A 21,917-nucleotide genomic window follows, 5' to 3' on the forward strand; every position below is an offset into this window, starting at 1 on the left:
CATTAAATCTTAGTGGGCACACTTCATCACTTGTCTCAGGTACCTAATGGGCCAGGCAGGTCCTTAATTGGAGCTCTTTTTCCCTGCTCTCCTTTTGCATTATTTTTTACTGGTGTTGGTTGCCTGTTAATTCTAATACCTTTGCTTCCTTCACAGGAATTTTACGTGTCCCCGCCTCAAGAGGTACTGAAAAAAACATATTATTTCCATCCTGGCTGCACTGTTCTTCTTCATCTGTGTCTCCACACTATCCAAAGTTGAACGCAGGTGAGTGGCCCAAGCGTTGAGCCCAGGTAGTGGCTGCATAGCCAGGGCTGCTCATCCCTGGGTCCAGAGCAAGCAGGAATTTGACACTAATGTCTAAGGTGGGCAACCTGGCCTATTTGCTGGGCCTGTGAAAAATGATCTATAACAAAGTGTTCCTTCCCTGCTGGGTAATACTGCATATATCAAAGGTAACTGGACACTGTTTTGGAGAGAGGAAAGGCAACATACCCATTTTGGCAGAGGTGGCATGAGTTTATGGGGGCCTTTCATCTCAACAGCTACATGGCCTATTGACTGCTTGGTCTGAATCAAGGTATTTTCAGAGAGGGGATTTCCTTGGTCGCTGCAAATGTGGCTGAAAAGATGTGTATTCCTTTCCCCCTCCCTTCAGAAGTGGCTGCAGAGACTGTCATTATAGGCTTCACTTTTTTGTCCTATAACCTCTAAGGTGCAAGGTCCTCTATGAGGTAGGAAATTACTAGTGAATTGGTGATCAGCATGGGCTCGGGTATCTACAATTTATAGAGAAATCCCACTCTCAGGAGGATCTATCCCTTCTTCTGCAGGACTAACAAAATTCCTATCACAGGCTACATTAAAAAATTCCCGGTTTCCCTACCCAAATACAGGTTATCTTATACTTTGCTTCAGTAGGGTCCCAAAGAAGCAAGGTAGATCCATTGGGTATCAGAACAGTATCAGCCCATCATGCTGCTGCTGCACTGTCCTTCATCAGAGACTGATATCAGAGTTGCTATGCCACTTCACAAAAACTTCCAGAGCCTGTACTTGAGACCCTGAGCTCAGGATGTACAAAGCTGGGACAAAGTAGCTTAGCAGGAGGGCACTGTCCAGTACGCTTTTGCACCTGTGAGAATCCTCCATCTGGGATATTTTCTCAGCCACATCAGTCAAGAGTTAACCAGCTGTAAATACTTTACACCAGGCTTTGGTAGGAAAGATAGGTTAAATCAATGAAGCTCACATCACAGAGGTTCAGTATCTGCTCCAAACAAGTGATGAACCCACACTGATATCAAAGCCTCATCTGTATAATGGAAAGAGCCATAGCATCCATTTGCTTTGCAGATCATACTGAAGTCAGCATGTACATGGCAACTTACAGAACATGGTATTTGCTGGGGTATTTGCACATCCAGCAAAGAATTAGTCATGTTTTTCTATCAGTGCAATAGAGAGTAGAGGAAGGACACTTACAGATTAAAAATCAAATTATCTTATTTGATCATTTCCCCCAGTCTCTTCTCCCCAGTGTTTTAAACATTCCTTTTGTTGGACAGGAAAAAATTAGAATAGCAAGGCAGGAGATACATGAATATAGCTGATCTACTGGAGTGAGGCCAAACCAGCAAAGCCAGGAATGTGTTTCTGTAGTACTTAGCACAGTGAGGCTGCACTGGGACCCAGAAGCTATCGTAATGCAGTGATAAATAATGGTAGTAGGAACATCAGGAGATGAATACAGACAAACTGTATGTCCTACAAATCTGTCAAAAATTTACATTTGCCATCAGCATACACCACATGACTGTCCTTCACAGCTTGGTTCAGTGCCATGAAGCGTATACTGTTGTTCAAGGGAAAAAAACATAAAGCAGGGCAATGATCACCCTTCATCAATAGGGCTGTTTCTCCAGGGTGGGCTTCCCCAGTATGGGACAAATCAGCAGCAAAGTGTTTTGTTCACATATAGAGTGCTGCATCTGTAAAAAATTGCATCTGTGGGAAATGGCATTTCTGCCCAGCAGGAAATGTCTTTACATAATCAGCTGGGGCTCTGTACTGAGATAGGACAGCTTGAGCCTTACCAAGCTATGCAGTCTTATACAGCTGTACAGCCCCAAAATAATCCTTGTTTAGTGCCAGACACTTTAACAAGTCACTGTCTATTTTTTTTTTTTATTCCAAGTCAAAACAAGATTTGGATTTAAGGAAGAGTAAGTTAAATGAGTTTTCTTGCCTTTGTAAATCTACTATCACACCTGTGGTGAAATCAATGTCTTCCAGATTTTAGCTCCAGGATCACTGGAGTATCTTTTCCATCCATATTATCCATCTATTCAACTCACTGTTGTTCTTTTCTTCCTAAAAAGGAACATTATATGGCTAATGACTTACTAGCCTTTGAGATGAAACCTTGGACTCTATTATGGGCAGAATAATTGATCACTTCAAACTGATTCTCAGGTGAATATCAAGGATACAGAAGCAGTAGCCTGAATTTTTGTGTTGCTCATGAGTTTTCTACTTTCTCATCCGTACTGGCTTTTATGGCAGATCAAATGTCTCCTCTGTCTTTGAAAATTTATAAAAGTGGACATAGAAAGCTGCATTCATCCCATATTTCCCTTTCCATATGAATTTCTTTTTTTTTTAATGCACATGTTTATCTGTTTCATAGTCCTCTTTAATCAAATTTATTCAGTACAATTTACAAAATTTCCAAAGCCTCGCATTACAGAATAAGCAATCTTGCTAATAAGGTCAAGCATAGCTTATTCTTCTAACTACTCTGCATTTTTTAGTACTGGTATGTCTAAGCCTAGCACTGTGATGAAAACAGTCAAATAACTGTAGAGCTTTATGAAGGAAGGAAACAGCCCAATGAGAGATTAACCTAGGCTGATCCTCATAAGCAAACCATACTTACTTGAACACCAGTGGGTTAAGAATTAAATGAAGCATGGATACTGCAGTCATTGGGTAGTTTGTTGACAGGACATGCAATCAGAGATGCAAGTAGAGGCACAGTCAATGAGTAATTTTAAAAAATCTATATTAATACAGGTATTTTCATTTTGGAGGAAAATAGTCCATTTTTCTTCTATTCAGTCTCCTCAATACCAGGAAATCTTTATTTCCTGAGCTGCCACTACACTCCTGCTCAGGGCTAAGAAATTATTGTGACAGGTGTGCACAGACAAGTAGGTCCATAAGGACTGCTCATCTGACTCTCCTCAGGGCAATATCATTAATGTAAGCTGTGCATGACAGCTTATGGGGAAAGAAATACCTTTCAAACAGCCTACCAATGCAATTACAGTGTGTTGCAGGAACCACTAAATAAATTTTCTGCAGTGAAATCCTCAGTGAGCTTCGATTAAATAGGGATAGTACTAATCTCTACATGTCCACACTTGAGACCTTACATTGGCAATATTACGTGGAGCAACTAAATGAGTTTGAAAGTCTTTCACACATCAAGATCCATTAGAATTTCTCTTCTCTCTTTGTAGGATGAAGCAATGATGTTTCCTCACTCAAAGTTCATTTAAGCTCTCAGTATACACACAGTTATACTGATACCACACAATGCTGGCCACATTCCATCACTGCAGTGTCCTGGAAGATGAGGCCTGGCCTGGAAAGCTGTCTGGGTGGGGAACAGAATCATTTTTACAACAAAATTTGAAAGATGAGAACCTCATGTAAACTGCAGGGCTGATGCTACTGGGATCGCACACAGATGGTAAGTCTGTGACCACACTGCCTGAGGCTCTGTGCTCACCAGACCTCACAAATTTGTTTGTAGGAAATCTGGGAATGCATATCCTCAGGAAAACCCCATATGCTGCAGGACAAATGTTGGAGATACAGAAAGAAGCATTCCTCTTTCATAGTTTTTCTTCGTTTTACTTGTAAGCAAATCACCCATATAGGTGGTAAATGAGCTTAACGATCTCCATGCAGCTTTTACTCAAATGGTTTCACTTGATCACTTCTTTAGATACAAGTATCCCTGTGCTCAGAAATGGATCTGTCTCTAGGATGAAGTGAGCCATCTGCTTAGCTGTGCACTGCAGCACCCTCAGCATATTAGGAGAGAGAGAGAGAAAAGCAAGCAGAATAACTACATCCAACTGGAAAAGCAAGTACAAATGCATTTACACTGAAATTTGACCCAGGCCCTGCAGTTTACCCTTCAAACTCAATAACAGCACAGGCATGTTAAAGGTCAGGACCATAAAACACCTTTGTCTCACCTCTCTTCCAAGGATAGCACAGCTATCTGAGCTGCCAGCTGAGGGCCTGCTAGTCTGCCGACAGAGTGGCTAAGTGCTCTCTTAGGGGACAGTACCATTTGCTGTATCGTCAGCCACACTTCCTGAAATAGCCCATTTCTCCTCAGAGGCCACTCTAATCACCATCAACAACTTGCAGGAACTTTTGAGACCAGGCAGGAAAACAGCACAAACTCTCTCTTTGACATCAGCCCATCAAGTGTGTCTAGCACGGCAAGAGCCTTCCAAGAGGCCAGGGTTTGGTACCCCTCAGGAATGACAAAGTTAGTAAGCATTGAAACGTTACCTTAGTGAAGATTGTGCCATGACATAAAACAATGAAAATGGATGGGATATGCAAAACAATTCTTGTAAGCCCTGGTTGTCAAAGACATTGCCAAACTAGGAACTTTCCAGACACCTCTGCTTGTTGTGAGATCTTAATTCCTTTGCACACTGCCAGACCAGATATTAAAAAAGCAGATACTTCTCAAGCAGATCTGCTTGCTCTGTAAAATTACTGCTTGTAGCTTTTCTCTTGCAGTTCAGCTGAAGTTGGGACTAGCTGTGTCTCACACAAACCAAGCAATTAGAAGCACAAGCACTTCCATTTGCTCCCATGTGTAATTTTTAATCTCATAAAAAAAGACTAAGCCACAAAACTAAGAGAGAGATGTTTTTTCCAGCTTAGAAGTAGTTAGATGCACTTTTGATGTGTGCCTTTATGATACCATGGAAGAATTCAGCTGCATGAGTTACAGCTGTATGTATGAGTTGAACCCAAGGGTGCTGGTGTGAGCTCTTCAGGTAATGGGCAAGTAATGATAAATATGCACTTATCTTGGAATGCAGTTGCAATCACTGCTTGATCCTGAAGATGTAAGCATGATGTAAAGACTAGGCAATAGTCCTAATGTGGAAACACAAACTGAGCATGCTTTACTACTGGTGACCATTGGATGGCGTTTCTCTTCAGAGTACCAGCAATTCAAAGTTCATGGGGACTCAGTGCATTTTAGGATTCTTTTTTGTATTGTTCAGTAATTCAGTTTCCAGTTACACTCACATACTGTCACTCTTGGAGTTAAGTGATCTTTACTAACATTGAACTATGTGCCATTTATCTGGGCAGGAGGAGGATGCCAGACATGAACGGACCTGCAGTAACTGCTTCTATGAAGTCTCTTATTCCCCACTAATGCTGCTCAATATGCAGTCTTTCAGCATTAAAGGAATGAGTGCCTTCACCTCCATGAAGGGTTGGAACAGGCACCCTGCCAGGCTGGTGAAACAGCTGATGTGCAGTAACTTGAGCCCGTAATGGTGTGGTGTAGCATTAGGCAGTTCTGTAGGTCTTCCTGGGGCAGTAGCAACTGACAGTGGAGTGAGGGTCTGCTTCCTTAGGGTCTCAGAAAAAGCAATGTTCTCAAATCAGATCTAGGTCACTACTAACTCAAGAACCTCACACCACACCCCTTTGCCCAGTGTAGATGTGCCTCCAGAATCAGGACAACTTTGGATGCTGGAAGATAAGATAGAGGAAGAATGAGGGCTGAAAGATATAGGAGTGCCTGTTTTGTGGTTCTCAATATCTGTCTGATAAGCAAGATCTGGATGTGATTTTTTCCAGATCTACTCTTTTCACACACAACAGAGGATTCAACCTTGCTGTTCCTTAGTCCAGCCTGAGTAAAGTGCAAGAGCTACCCAGGACACTGGAGTTTGCTTAAGAGATTATAGCTGTAGCCTGTAGATGGGATGTGCACAGCTGATTTTAAGAGGTTAAAAGTGTTTTTCAAACTTTTTTTTTTTTCAGCATTTCCTTCCAGTGTGGCTGTTCTGCAAATCAGAGTACTCACTTTTAATTAAAGTGCAAAAAGAAACACTGGGAATGATGTTAAATTGTTGTGATTTGACCTGTCCTGGGTTCATGGGTAAACCTCTTAGTTAGCAATTTGTTACCGCATTTATGAAAAAGAAGGAAGGAATCCAGAATGATAAAACCAGAATTTGGAACAGTTGTTTTCATTCTGAACAGCTGCTCTGTTTAACCATCCACCTCTTAGTATTGCCAGCAAGCATTTTTTGTGACAAAGATGCTGCTCATATACACACACGTGCAACGGCTTGTCACGGGGACTCTCTTATTTGCCTGCAAACATTTCTGTGGGCTATTCTTCCTTGATTGTATACTATTCCTAGGAGATTCATTGTAGTCCTGATTCACCATTCTCAATCAAGCAGTCAGCAGGCATCAAACAGCCCACAGGATGAACTGACCCAACACAGAATGCAGACTGCGGAAGAAGACATGCACAATACTCTCCAAGTGTGTTGCATTTGATGGACACTTTTAAACAAAGGATCTCATGTTCTAAAAAGGAATTTTTGACTACAACAAACGATATGGAGAGATCAAAGAAATTTGTACCAAGGTGTTACCTTCTGTTAAATGTGATTTTATTTCCCTTTCCTCTCTTCCTTGGATATAACTACATAAGACAATTTCCCAACAAAGGATTTCAGAGGCTTCTCTGTTTTTGTTCTCCTGGCTTTTCAGAAGTTCTTTCTCTTCTTTTTCCTGTATATGGACATAAAAGGCTATGCTGCAGAGCTTTACATACAGTTTGGAAATAAATAATGGATGATTGACTAAGCTGCTGACAGACTGTAGCAGCAGCAGCAGCTGTGTATGCTGGAAGCTTGCTGCTGTTTGGGAATTCTGCAGTTGAATTAAGGCAATGGGGGATCTCTTCTGTTAACAAGGGATTGACACCATTTTCATCACAATAGGAAATAGGTGAGGCTTGTGCTTTGGCAGGAAGGATTTGATGAAACAACTCTCACATAGTCAACAGTCCCATCAGCATGAATGAATGCACAAGAACTGGACTGAAGCCTTACATGTTATACTGCTTTCCAAATTGATACCTGGTTTTCAATATATATTAAACTTACTTCCTCATAGCAGTCTTTAGAGTTCCAGTTTACAAAAAGCTCGCCTAACAGCATAAATGCTACAGTGGATTCACATCCATCTAGAAGAATCATAGAATGGTTTGGGTTGGAAGGAACCTTAAAGATCATCATGTTCCAACCTACCTGCCATGGGCACGGACAACTTCCACTAGCCCAAGTTGCTCAAAGCCCCATCCAGCTTGGCCTTGAACACTCCTAGGGATGTGTTCTCTAGAAGTTTCTCTGGGCAACCTGTTCTTGTTCCTCGCCTCCTTCATCAAAGACAAATGTCTCCCTTATGTCCAATAAATCTACCCTCTTTCAGTTTGAAGCCATCCCCCCATATCATAACACTACCTGCCCTTGTTAAAAGTCCCTCTCCAACTCTTTTCTAACCCCCTTTAGGTACTGAAAGGCTACAATGAGGTCCCCCCCTCCAAGTCTTCTTTTCTCCAGGCTGAACAACCCCAACTCCCTCAGCCTGTCTTCACAGGAAAGATTCTCCAGTCCTTCAATGCCCCACCAGAGCCCAAGTGCTCAGCCTCCTCAGCTGTCTCAGAAGCCTTTCCAGTTTCCTTACAGCAATATCCTGAAATGCAGAGAATCTGTTCCGTATGCCTGTAAATTAATTGTCTTATGTGCAGGCAGAAACAATTGTACCTGGAGGAAGGCTGGGACAGCTCACAGATATGTAAGATCCAGTATTTTTCACAATATTTACCATTTCCCCCACATCTTCCAGCCAAGAATAGAATTCCAAAAAGACAATTTTCTTCAGGTAACCTGTGAACAGGAAATTATGGTTTAGTGAGTCACAGATCCTAAAATATCCTATGAAGCATGTGACCTCTGCATAATACTACTATTAATAATAATTAAGCAATGCAAGTGTATGCTTTTGGAACGTGCTAAGGAAAGCTCAGTGTGGAGGAGGAGAGACAGGCACACTCAGGCAGTTTTAGATACAGCATCTGGGGGCATCCAGATAGACAGGTACACCCCATCTATTACAGAATGGGATAGATAAGCATGTTCTGCTTCTATGGTCAGAGAATCCCTCACCACTGGACTAAAGACAGGCACAAGAGCTCATACTGATGACCCCATCTCATGGCACACAGGTAATGACTGCAAACTGGCTTAATTTTATCTGAATGTATGTATGCTTTATTTCACAGTTCAGTGCATCAATATAATATATAAACTTAATCTTTCTGATGCTTTCAGGTTCCTGTCATGTTTTCAAGCTGAATATCACTAAAGGTGTTGACCACTGGCAAGCCTGTATGGGGAGTTTAGTGGGCCTGAGACAGCTGAAATCTAGACCTGACCATCATGTCATATGTTAAATGACATGTGAGGTATCTCTCAAACACAAATCTTGTCTGACTTGGAAAGGTGAAAGCTTCTCATGTTTTCCTCCAAGCACCACATTCCTCTTGAAAAGCAAACAAACAAATAAAAGCAGTCCCTTATGCTGTGGTCAGTGTGGTGACCCTATGTCTGGTGTGATGTTTCCTAAATATTTTAGTACAGCCAACACTACTTAACTCCTCTCCAGGAAGAAGGATCTGGTAGACCAAACTGACCTTTGCCAGTCATCCTGCATATCCTATGGCAGGTTTGAATTCTCTGGCTGAGAGATCTAGCTCTCAGCTGAGGGATACTCTTTGCTATCAACAAAGGATCTAAGTTGGCCAATAAACAGCAATCATTCAGACATTCCTGTTATGGTCTGTTTTGGGATTTACAAGGTTGTGGCATTCATCCTCATAGGCACCAGCAATGTCAGGAAGAGAGTTTGGACATTTCTGGAAGAACTACAAGGTGGAAAACTCATTTGGGTGCTTAGGCAGAATTTGAGACTAAGCCACAGTTTGGTATACTCAGTGTAGTTCATAATGCAAGGACCACCCAGTTTTACCACTATTTTGTGACCATTTCTGACCACATCTGCGCCCATATTGCCAGCGGCCACTGGCAAACTCTTCTGTAAGAAAACTTACACTTTTTATAGCTTGTTTTAGACTACCACTGTTGATCAGTAACCAAAGGAAGAAATCTCAAAGATCCCTTAAGCAGAGGGGGTGGGAGGAGAAAAAGTCATTTTCTCGATGCCCCCTGTGCCATATAACTCCATGGGCTCAGGCAAATGCTGAAAAAGAGAAGCAACTACTCCCATTGTCACTTCGCTACATCACCCTCCAAGAAAACAGTTCCTTCTTCGATAGCTTCTGCAGCTGCTCAGATCTCAGCAATTAATCCTCTGTGGCAATCTCCTTTCCTCTGGCAAAGTCAGCGTTCCAGCACAAGAGATATATGTTGTCCTTGTGAGTTCTCCCAACCAGCAATCAATAATGAGACAATGAAACCTCTGAAATTACTTGAACTTACTTTGTGTAATATGACTAGCAGACAGATTAAAACAATGTCCCAACAGGAATTTTCCTTCCTTAGTATTTAGGTTCCACATATCAATTCCACTCTAGCTACTGTGACTAATATCCACCACCGCCACACCCGCCCCCCAGGATTTCCTGATTTTAGATCACATTTTGAGCAAGTACTTCGAACAAGATTTATAAGTAATTTATCTCACTCTTGGCTTGAGGTACCTGAAAATGCTGAGCATCCATTTTCATAAAGTAAGATTTCTTGAAGATGTAGCTAGTAGGGCACCTGGAAATGAAAGCACTTGAAATCATGTAATCACTGCTGAATATGTTAGCTATCATTTCTCTTGTGAAAGCATTTTCAAAATTGTACTTCTATCACAATCAGTGTTATGCTATTTGTTTCTCCTGTGGGTGTGGCTTTTGGATTCAAGTGAGTAGATATGTGTCTGTCCCACACTGTGACCACAACCTCAACAAGGTCCAGAAACTTAGCATCAGGGACTAACATTGCCAATGCAAAAAGCCCTGCTAACATGGAATTATCCAGGCGCCAGTCCCAGACCTGCATTAATACCTTTACATGGAGCTATGCCACACAGCTATCCTAGTTTGCCCAGCACTGCAACACCACATGCCACCACAGTAGGCTGCACATACCCCAAAGAGAAACTCAAGTCTCCATTTTAAAATGTTCTCATGGTTGCAGAGAGAAGCTTGAACACATTGCACCACAGCTTCAGCCTTACCATGTAAGAGTTGCATGGGTAATGAAAAGATGCATCCCAATATATTATTGAGAAAAAAAAAATCATTGTGTTTTTTTTCATCCATCCTCTAGTTTTTAAGCATGTGGTAAGACCTACAAAATATCTTGGCACAACAATGCACCTGAAATACATCCAACTGTTCTAATATTCAATGCAGACATGGTGTTAGGCCTAACAAAACAATGCCTCATGCTCCACACAGTTTTTCTGTTGTTGGTTTGCAGCAGGAGAGTCACTCGCCACTGATACCCCCAAACCAGGACATGTTCTAGGCATCAGTGAGCATCGACCCATTTTTCAGCAGCACACAGGAAAATCTGTTTCAGGAAAATCAAAGTCCCTGAGTTACTGGTGCCAGGGCAGTTACTGGCCCTTGGCTTCTGCTGCCCTTATGGAGAGCACACAGATTTCATGGTCTGGCACTTCTTTGCCCAGCGATATGGAGTACATACACCAAAACACTTGGAGGGACCATGAACAGCTGTTGATGGTGGACGGCCACTGGTGGGATCTGGGAGAGGAGATGGAGCCGGGAAACTGGAATGAGGAGGGGAATGGGGGAGGTGGAATCCCAGCCTGCCGACAGGGAGGCGATACCCTCAAGTACGGGAGGGCAAGGCACAGGGGAGCAGAAGAGACCCGGCTGTGGGGGCTGGAGTGAGCTCAGGGAGAGCAGGACGGCGGGCGGGGGTCTGTGGGGTCAACCAGTCCGGGGAGCTGAGGGTCCCGGCGTACGCTCGCCCCTTGCCGGGCCGGCGCGGTGAGCGGGGAGCGGAGCCGGCGCATCCCCACGCCCGGGGCTCGCCCCCGCCGCCCGCGCTGCGCTGGGCGGGGGTCGCAGCGGAGCGGGGGGCGGCGGTGCCCGCGGCGGGCGGCGGGGGCGGGCGGAGGCGGGCGCCCCGCGGGCGGCGGGGCGAGGGAGGAGGAGCGGCGGCCGCCGGAGGATGGGAGCGAGCGGCGGAGCCGCGGAGCGGCGCGGGGGCAAGGCCGGGAGCGCGGCGGCGGGCGCCGCGGCATCGCCCGCGTAGGGCGGCGCGGGAGCCGGGCGGCGCCGCGGCCATGGAGAGGGCGAGCCCGGCGGCGGGCAAGCTGAACGCCGGCGGCCGCGGGGCGGGCGATGGGCACGGCCCCGCCGGCGGTGCCCAGCCGCGGGCGGCGGCGGCGGGCAGCGCCGAGCCGGGCGAGCTCATCGGACGGGCGCTGGATTTCAAGAGCGAAGGGGCGCAGTGCTACAAGGACAAGAAATTCCGGGAGGCCATCGGCAAGTACCACCGCGCCCTGCTGGAGCTGAAGGCGCTGCTGCTGCTGCTGAGCCAGGAGCCGGCCGGGCAGCGCCCTCCCGCCGCCGCCGCCGCGGCGGGGCTGAGCGAGGAGCAGCGGCAGGCGGTGGAGGCCATCGAGGTCGACTGCTACAACAGCCTGGCAGGTCAGCGGGACCGCGGGCGGGGGGCGGCGGGTCCCCACCTGCGCCGCGCACACCTCCCTCCCCCTCCGCAGAGCAGCGCTGCCGCCCCGCTCCGCTCGCCGCATCTCCTTCCCTTCCGCTGGCTTCCATTTTCGCGTTCGCGCTCCCGCTGGGCACAGCCGTGTTGCTCCAGGCAGCGCTGGGGATGGGGCGCACGACCGCTCCTGGCGCTCGGGCTCGCCCGCGACCCCCAGCCCTTCTCCCGGGCGGCTCCATCCGCCCCCCGATGAATCCGTGCCCTCCTCCCCCGGGAGACAAGTGGCAGGGCGGCGGTGCGTGCGTGGGGCGCTCCGGCTGACAGAAATCGTGGTTCGTGAAATGGCCAAGATTGCTTGCTGCGCTGTACCCTCAGACCGAAATGTCCTTCAGTCCCTTCGCCACAGCTCCGGCTCTGGAGCCTGTAATTAATGGTATTACAGAGAGACGGACTCCTACCACATTTGATGTAAGGAAGGGGAAGGGTTTGGGCGCAACTGCAATATCTCCAAATAGTTCTACCAGATTTAAAAATAATTTTTTGGCTTCTAAGCATTGAAAGTTGAAAGCCAACACAGTCCTGGCTTTTCGCTAGCTTCCAATCATCACTGTGGTCAGTAGACATTTGATCATGCATCCCTTTGCTCCTTGCCATCTGTTTAGAAGTGCTGCAGAAAGATGGAGAGGAGTGGTGGGGGGTTTAACTACTTTGTAGTCTGATTCTAAAGTCGTTACAGAAACAGAACTCCTGTTGACTTCAAGAAGCTTTATCCAAACAAGTGCAGGATCAGATGTTATTTTTGGTCTCCAGCAGCACGTGTTTTTTTTCTTTCCAAACCTGAAAGCATCTCTACAACAAAAACTTGTGCCTAGGTACATACAGGGAAGAGAGCATTCATAACTTGGACAAGATACACAAAATAACAGCATTAAAAAAGCCCTGCTGTTTTCCAGAAGGATGAAGGGTCACTCATGACCCTTTATATACTTGGGGATAAAAAATAGCACAAATCAGGACATTAGCTTTTGGCTTTCTAGACAGAGTTGGTTAGCTTTGTTTCCTGTTCTCTAGTGCTAGAAAAGATGCAGTATAAAGTGAATGGTTTGAAACACCAAGCCAGCATCTTCTCGTCATAATACATGCCAGTCTCTTACATTCAACATGCCTTTTGGGATGTAATGGGGAGCACAATTTAGCTCCTTTTCATCATGTTTCCAAATACTCTTCCTTCAAAAGCCTATTGAAATCTCGTAGGTGGAGAGGCAAGTGAGATTTCAGAGCGGTACCATAATTGCACAGATGTAATTTTGTCTCTCTACAAATTTCTGTTCACAGGTTTATTAAAATCCATTGATTGTATTTGGCAAGGATCATTTAGATTGGCAGGGTTACACAATGAGCCCATAATACTCTGAACAATATAGCTTGGTGATTTCCTGGGCTTGAAAAAAGGGCTCACAGGCACTGTCTCTGTTAGATACAAATGAGACGTGGTAGGTAGACAGTAAATGAAGTGGGAGAGAGAAATGGAATTTGCTTCTGAGGCACTTTCTGCCAGTACACAAGTTCTACTTGATAGAAATGTCTTGACTCCTGCTGGTGGAGTTGACCTGTGTCATTGTCATTGTCCAGCTCACTTTTTTAGAGTTTCATGTTTGTGCAAGGAATTTTTGTCACTGTTGGTTGTATCTGATCTTGTCAGCAGTAGCAATTGGTGTGAGAAACATTCTCCATCTTTATCCTAGATATGAACAGATTTTTTTCCTAAATTTAACCAGTATGAACACAGGAGGAGGTGAGTATAATTAACCCTGGACTTACAAGTAGTGCTTTTCCTGGGATAACCTCACAGCAGGTCAAGCTGTCATTTTGCACAGGCGGTTGTCACATGTTTTCAGTAGATGGCATGCACAGAGCAGAGAACAGCATTTGTCTCAGAAATGCATTGCTTCTGTGTGTGTGCTGAGCTATCTGCAAGCAATTTTAAAGAAATGCCCTGCATGCTGGAGAGGGAAATGTGCAGTTAAACTGGAATTGCAGTGTTTTTACTCCTAGCCCAATCACAGAGCTCCCATTCTAGCAGGAGGATCAGTGAATTGTGATCAATGTTGAAAGAGAAAGGAAGAGAGGAGAGGGAGTTTCCCCAGAAATGTAACAATAATTAGTATATATTTCTAATAGCAGCTTCAAGAAGTGCAGCATTGGACTTCATATTCTAAGTGTGGTGCAGCAGAAGACACCAGTTTCTTTACACCGTGGGCTCTGGCAGAGGCACCAGCACGTACTGTTACAGCTGAAATCAGTGGTACTTGACATGGAGAGCAGAGGAGATGCAGGGAGTTTTGCTTCTGAGCACTGCTGGCTGCCTAGAGCTGTTTCTAAAATAAATAAATCTGTATAGTGCAGAAAGCATAACAGCAGTACATGTTAACTCTGGAGAAAGCCGCTTTTCACTTAGCTCTGAAGTATAGCCGGTAGCATTACCAGCTGTCATCTGAGTGTCCTTATTATCAAGTTCTTTTAGCACCTCCGCTTACTCTCTAAGCCTGGCATTTGAGAAGCCCACCTTGCTTTTGCACTGTCATTTTTCATGTGGGCACCACACATCCACCTGTCAGAGATGCTTTGCATCACAGCTACAGATGCACTCTCACATTGACTCGTTTAGATGCAACATGAGAGTCAGAGGAGAGCATCAACTACAGGTAAATATACACACAGGTGAGAAATAAGCCCAGAGGGGATTTCGTGTGATCTCATGGGTAAAGGCTGGGGTTGTTAGTTAGTTTTGTTTTTTTTTTTTAATCTGACCAATTGCATGAGTAGGCACGTGTGGGCAAATACAAAACGCTTTTCAGTGCCTGTCATTGCCTACTGAAGGTAAATTTAGGCAGAGGTGTGCACATAGATTCTTGTTTAGGCCCACTTGTTTTGTAGAGCACCTTCAACAGGCAATTCTACTGTAAGATGGGGTGGCCAGCTCACATATTTATTAAAAGCCCCCCAATATTTGGTGTGTTTTCCAAGGTCTGCTGTTGTAGAGCTGCATGGCACACCCACAGCCTAAACTATTTAGCCCATTTCAAAGGACCCCAGATCTGCTGGGTCTTAAGTTCTTGTGATTTTAAAAAAATTACTATTTTAAATCAGACAAGGATTTTCAGAACTTGCCATTGGCAGAGCTGCTCATGTTTCTTTCACTAAGCTGCTAGCTGGGCTTCATTTTAAGCTCCAAGAGTTTTGCCTTAAAGGGACTGTCCTTCAAAACTGTGCTGCTGCGTTCTTGCATGGGCCTGCCAATACCCCATCGTTTTACCACAAGTCATTCTGATGAATGTCACCAGAGGCAAGAGCAGCAGCATGGCCAAGGCTCCCAGAAATTGCTAGAGTAGGCAAAGACAAAAGCCTACCAGTAGCATAGAGCCTTGCAGAATGAATGCAGGGTTGTAATGCAAACAGTCCTTTCTTTATGACTCACTGGCAGTCTCTGACCTTGAGGAAGTAATTTGACCTCTTTTTGCCTCTCTCAGCCCTATTGAAAAGTAAAGAACAAGGACCACGAGCTCATCCTGATGGTGCATTCAGCTGAGTTTTCTACAAGTTAGTGGTTTATGTTCTTTTAAAAAACAGATGGATGTACAAAGAATGCTTATGGAAAAGTAAACTGGCCAAATACACCTCAGGTCTTGATCTCCCTTCCACTTATACAGCATATTTGATCTAGATGAAGCTCAAATGCTTTACTTACTGCATGTAGATGGGGTCATTTATCAACTACAAATGCAACCATTAAATGCAATGATTATTTTATACCACCATTACTTCCTAAAAGTTTACAGGATTAAAAGCACTATGTCTACTCTGCAGAGAGAAACAAGTCCTAGTCATTCTAAAGCAGCAAAATGCTAAGGGTATGCACAGTTTTAAGCTTTTCTGGTGAGGGAATGTTGCAGTGTGATAAGTAAACCTTTGTTGATTTTCCTAAGCATGCAGAAATTCTAGAGCTAATTCTGGCAGGAGAAATGGAACCAGAGAGAGATCTGGGGATGATGAGTGGTGCTGGGGGATCTGATTGCTAATCCTCCCTCTCTGTGCTAACCAGCTATATTATCTTTCGTAAACTTCAGTTTATCCATCTACATTTTTGACCTCCTGGGAGTACTGTAAAGCTGTTAATTACATGAATGTACAATAGATGGAGTGTGTTTATATTCCCATTCAGGTACCTGTAGTTTACTATAGGAGTCTTGGCAAAAGGACACAAATGCCTGGACAGAGTATTAAGAATTTAGATCTCCTAGATACATCTCAGTCTGGAAAATGATGTTTGGCTTCCTACACTGGCAGAGATTTGCACTGGTACCATTCCAATGGCTATGTGAAGGTCATAGTGACAGTCCCAGAGAATGTGACACTTCCAGCAGCATAGAAACCTTCTAGCATCCTCAGGATGGGAAGTGGGTACTACTTCCAATTACCGTCAGCTGCGTGGTCTTCTGTGAGTAGTTGCAGTGAGAAATCAAAATCCAAATACTTATAATACGTAATCCAAGTAAAAATGTAACTAAACTCGAGAAAAGCTGGTAAAACTTTCCACTGACCACCCACTAGGAGACGTCAAAAGGAGTTTCTGCTAAAAGCCCATCCAAGTATATAGCCGTTAGCAAGTACAGACTCTACCAGGACACATGGTGCTGTGGGTGTTAAAGCAGTCTTGGATTGTTGCTTGATGTGATGTTTTTTTTTAATGTACTGCATCAACAAAAACACCCTCTATAAGGATGCCAGTGTGAAAGAGGGGCAGCAGCAAACAGAGCAGCAGGATGTGGTCTGCATTTTCAGTTTGGCAGGGGGTGTTTCCTGACACTCTTGTTTTAGATACATCTGACCAGCCTGAAATGCTTGGAAACTCCTTGTTTTACAGGACTGACGCAATTACTGCTCCAGGTAGGTGCAACTGCAGCAGAGAATAAACACCAATGACTGTGTGTGTTTTTTCAGTGATAGGCCCAAACTCTGACATGTATTTAAGAAAGATGTGGAATTTAAAGGTATTGTCATGAATTGCTCTTTAGAAATACTCAGTATTCACCTATTCCTTTTTATTTAGGATAACAAAGATCTCCCCTGTTCACAGAGTCTCTTGTGCATTGAAAGGGTGGGATGGAAATACATCCAGATGCCAGGGGGGGCATGAGGGAGGGAAGAGAAAGGATAGCGAGTTGCCACCAGCCTTGGTTTAAGCGATACGTGTCTGAGACCATCTCTTGCTGAGGCAGAAGATGTGTTTTTCTCCATATATGTCACTATCCATCCCAAGCCTTCTCAAAACTTAAGGCTCTGTGGGTTGCAGGATTTTTTTGCAGCTACTTCTACCACAAGTTTAATTCCCTTTGCATGAGGAGAAGCCTATCCCAACTGACCTTGTCAGCATTTGCCTGAAACTGAGAACTGAGAAGGTATAGATCCTCTGGTCAGACTGTCCAGAGGAGCTGCAGTCTTGATGGCCTGAGATCCCTCAAAGTTCAGCTACAGCTTACTATGGGAGATGAAGCAGGAGATACCAAAAATCACAAAGCTCTCCAAGAACAGAGTGGATAATTTGTTTACCTAAGAGTACTGCTTGTTTTCCACCATGAGAACACTGCTGCTTTCTGAGTTCTGTAGTAGCACATCCTTCCAGCTTTACTCCATCCTCTTCTGAAATGTTGTCCTAGAGTTTCCTTCAGCAAGAGTTATGCAATAGTCACAGCCTCTTACACCTCCATAGGTTTCCACCAGTGCTGTGCTGAAGATGGTTCATCTGGTTCAATAAAACTGAGTGTTAAAGCTGGGTCCCAGTCAATTGATAAATATACCCATGAGCTCCATAGTTACCACCTTTTCTGGGAGCTGAGCCACTTCTGAATGGTTCAGCAGGTGGAGCATCCTTCTCTTCTTGCTCTTCACTTGGGCTCAGGCCCAGAAATGTCTAACCCAGCTCCAGGCCTCTTTCTCCAGCCTTTCTCTTAGAACTGCTTATCAGTTCAGCAGCACATCCCAAGTTCCTTATCACTGTCCTCTAGCATTGCAACAGATATTCCAAGAATGGAGGATCATCAGGAGTCACACATTAGGATTTTAGCATGGTAAAGGAGCTGCTGTGAGGAAAGGAATAGTAAAAGTAAACTGTGTAAATAAAAGGGGAGGTCTAAATATTGCCAGCTTCTTGACATTGTGTTGTGTCTCAGAAAGTAACATACAAAGGACTGTGAAATGGAGGAAACGAAATGAAGAAAGGGGGAAAATACTTAATAAACTTTTGAGAAAAATTACTGGCCATTTATTTGTTCTCTCACTTCATGGATGAGAAACTGATAGGGAAGGAAAACAACTGTTTATTTGGTTTCAGCTTACTCAGATGACCATACCAGTGACTAATACTGAGGTTTAAAAATGCTTTGAAAAAAAGTCAGAATTAACTATCATTAACTAGAAAGGTGTTGCTAATGGCTGCTCAGGAATCTCTCTCCTTTTGTTCATTTCTGCACTGCATCTTGGATGGGAAACAGTAGGCTCAGGACATTGATGGATGAATGCAGGTAAATCTTGTGGTCGCATGGAGTGTTACTATTCTGTTCTCTCTAACAAAGATTGTAGAGTCAGTGCAGTTTGTGGAAGCTTTGCTGGAATTGCTGAATATAACTCCAGCTGAAGCACACTTGCTTGAGTGAAGCTGAGAGGTGGTAATAGTGGTTTTCTACACTTGCCTAGGCAGCTGAAAATGGCAACCACTGAATGTGGGGCTGGAGCAGAAAAATCCATCTCAGGATAGCCATTTGGAGTTTAGGACACTGCCAGAAACAGCACTAAGACAGTTCATGGAAATAGTTTAGGCACAGTCATGTTTTTTCTTTGATAACGTATGGCAAGAGTGGCAGCTGGGAGCAGCGGTCTTTAGCTGTCATAGCTTGACATGCCAGAACTCATCTATTACTGTGCATAGGCAATAACTGATGTCATGATCTTTACTTCAAAATCTGCTCCATTTTCCCCACTTTCCAAAATTCTTGACACACTATTGCCCTGAGGCTCATAGGCTGGATAGCACCATCTGCTTCTCCTTGTCTTTGTCCTGTGTACCCGGTTCTCCCATCCTATGTCTCAGCACAGAAGTCGGGTCTGCTTGCACAGTCTGTGCCTCTACCCTTTGAATTCCTTTACTTGCTGTCCCAGTTGCAACACAGCTATGTCAGACTTTTTGACCTCCCACACAAGGCTTTGTTCCTTCTCAGACACCCCCCATCTCTGTTATACCAGTGAGGTCCTCTTATCCCTTCAGTGGGTAATGTAACATTTACAGGAAGCCAGTCAGCTGGTGCTGGTTACCTGTTTTTGTGTGATCTTTCTACAACAGACTGTATGTGTGCAAGCATGAGACTCTATTCCCTATCTTTACATGCTGTGTCACTCACCTTGGTAAAATGACCAACTCTTCCAATCAGGGCCATGAATTCTAACATATGCTTGTCCTGTGTGGCCATGACCACAACTCTGCCCATCACAGTAGCACATACTTTACTTGAAAGCCTTAGGCAGTGTAAGTCACCATCACTGAATAGTTCTGCAATAGCCTCCCACCAGAAGTGTGGGGGGAAAAGCAATCCCATGCTGTTTGCACCTTTAGTAGCTGTGGATGTTTTCCAGAAAAACATAATTGCCTGACAAGTCCTGTGTCTCAGGGTCCTGATTATAGTGATATCTCAGTCCTTTTCACTCACATGTACCATCAACAAGGCAGGAACTGCAACCCTGTACATGTCCCTGGGTGCAGAAAACTACCATCCTTACATTGCTACATAAGCTTTTCAGGACCCAGGACACTGATTGTTGCTTGCAAGGCTACAGCATTTTTCCTTCTCCAGCACATCTGTGTTTGACAGATGAAATCTCTGCCCTACTAAAGCAACTACTTTTATAGCCACTGCTCAATTTTCCCTTTCTTTCTTTAGTGGGAGCACTGCCCACTGCATTTACTTGCTGCCAGTTTAGGGGGCTGTCATGTAGATTGTTCTGCATCGATGGCAACAGCAACTCCTTTCATATCAGAGTGGCAGAAAGCAAAACTCTGATAATCTGATAACTGGATTGACAGATCCAGTTGCCTGAGAGCTGCTGGAAAGAAACAGCTGGGTCAGCCAGCAAAGAGCCACCAAACTAGTGTTCCTCAAATTTTTATTCCAAAGCTCCTTTGATGCCCTGATTACAACTGTAAGTTTCCATGCCCCTGGCATTGTTCTGGCCTGGCCACATCAGAGACATCTGACAAAAAGCTCATTTCCTACCTGATGAAACTCAGATGGGTTACATTGAGTATAAGTCACCTTATTCTTGCTGTAAGTCGCCTTATTCAGTAAAGCAAGAGCGTTCAGGGCTCTCTTGGTAGAACCCAATCATGCAATGGTGAAAATGTGCCGCCCATCTGATGTGTCTGTAAGGTTTAGCCTAACACATAAGGACTCTTTTCAGATCAGCTCTGTTGGATGCTGCTTATCTTCAGCCTTTTCCAGCTTGAAAGACTCCACTCCAGACAGCAAAGCTGTTTACTGCTACCTGAAGCAGAAGGAGATGAGAATACAAAACAAGCAGTGGGGTACACTTTGCCTCACACATTCCCTAGTGTATGGGAGAGGAAACTTACTCCTGGAAATAAATTAAAAGCCGAGGACATGTCTGGGACTTGGAAATTTATGTCAGACCGTTAGTGCTTCCTTTGTCTATTCCTGGACCAAAGTGACTAACAAACATCTACCCCCGGTGTGCTGTGTTATCCCTGCAGTCACCACGAAATCCAGAAATGTACCGTGATATGAAAAGCATCTTTATGATATAAAGGACAATCTAAGAATCTTTCAACCAGCCTGCAGGGAAGAAGATGTGAGAATTCACATTCCTCTGCTCCACTCCTGCTTCCAGAGAGGAAGAGGGCAGAAAGATTTTATTTCACCCACACTTTCAGAGAATAAATCCAAGCAAACAGGAGCTGCCCAGGGAGAACATCACACCACCCAGCTGATCATGAAGAAGCAGAACTGCAAGATCAGCTGAAAGAATGAGAAAAGGAGTGTCTTAGGGTACCCTGGAAAACAATCCCAAGTCAGCCCTAGCTGTTGTTCTGCAAAGGCACCTTTTTGTTGTCTAGTGATTCAAAAAGAATCAAATCAGAATCTCTGTATCCATGCCTGAAGCAATCAATCTCTCATCAAACAATGTGGTGGAAAGTTAAGCCTCAACTCCTTTAGTCACCATATATTTTTAATACTAACAGAATTCAAATCCTAGATTACTGCCCTTTTAAATGCTTTGCAATGATTGATTGCTTAAGACACAGTCGTGTGTTCATGTTGCAAGGAAACAAGAGCAGTGTAAGAGCCTCACCTATACTGGAAGTAAGAGCAAGTGGATTGATTTTCCTTTTTACATTCCTTAACTACTGTGATGGAGCTTAAACTGAGGCAGCTGAGGAGCTTTGCTCATGGGGTGGGGCAGTAAATTAAATTAATAGACTAATACAAAATAATTTTTAAGCCCCAGGTCTGATTAACTTGGAGTACAGTGCCAGAAGGTATCATGGAGTTAAAGAACCTAATAAGGTTAGAAAAGAAGGCTTAGACATATAGCTAATCAGAACATTCACTGCCCTATTAAATAGGATAAAAAATGAAAAGCAAATATTACATTTCCATACTTGAGAACCACTGCTAGCTGGTTTGAATTTTTGAATAAACTTCTCTAAGATTTTTCATTTCCTTGTCTACGGCCATGTCACATAAGTGACTCAGTCATTCTTTGATCATCTGGTGTATTCACATCCTTTTCCTCTTCATTTTTTTTCCAACTCATGAGCTCACAAATTCTAGCAAAAAATTCTTAGTAGTCCCATGGAGTATGGTCTTAAATTCTGTACTACCAAATTCTATTGCAAATAAATTTACTTCTGTGTATCAGGTCATGTAGTTCTTTATATATCACATTGTCATCCTCATCCCGTTTGACAGTATTTTTGAACTTGACAGTCAGTAGGTC

The 21,917-nt window shown here is 44.1% G+C and overlaps 1 protein-coding gene across 1 annotated transcript in view; it reads left to right on the top strand.

Annotated features, from left to right (window-relative positions):
- The first annotated feature begins 11,454 nt into the window (after window positions 1-11,454).
- The window catches only part of TTC9 (tetratricopeptide repeat domain 9), a 28,394-nt gene continuing 17,931 nt past the window's right edge, over window positions 11,455-21,917 (top strand). Inside the window, exon 1 of the mRNA XM_053945734.1 lies at window positions 11,455-11,836. Within this exon, the coding sequence (XP_053801709.1) occupies window positions 11,470-11,836 (367 nt within the window). The 5' untranslated portion in view covers window positions 11,455-11,469. The remainder of the gene's footprint in view (window positions 11,837-21,917) is intronic.

The sequence above is a fragment of the Vidua chalybeata genome, chromosome 6 (genome assembly GCF_026979565.1).
Source record: "Vidua chalybeata isolate OUT-0048 chromosome 6, bVidCha1 merged haplotype, whole genome shotgun sequence".
Classification (NCBI taxonomy): domain Eukaryota; kingdom Metazoa; phylum Chordata; class Aves; order Passeriformes; family Viduidae; genus Vidua; species Vidua chalybeata.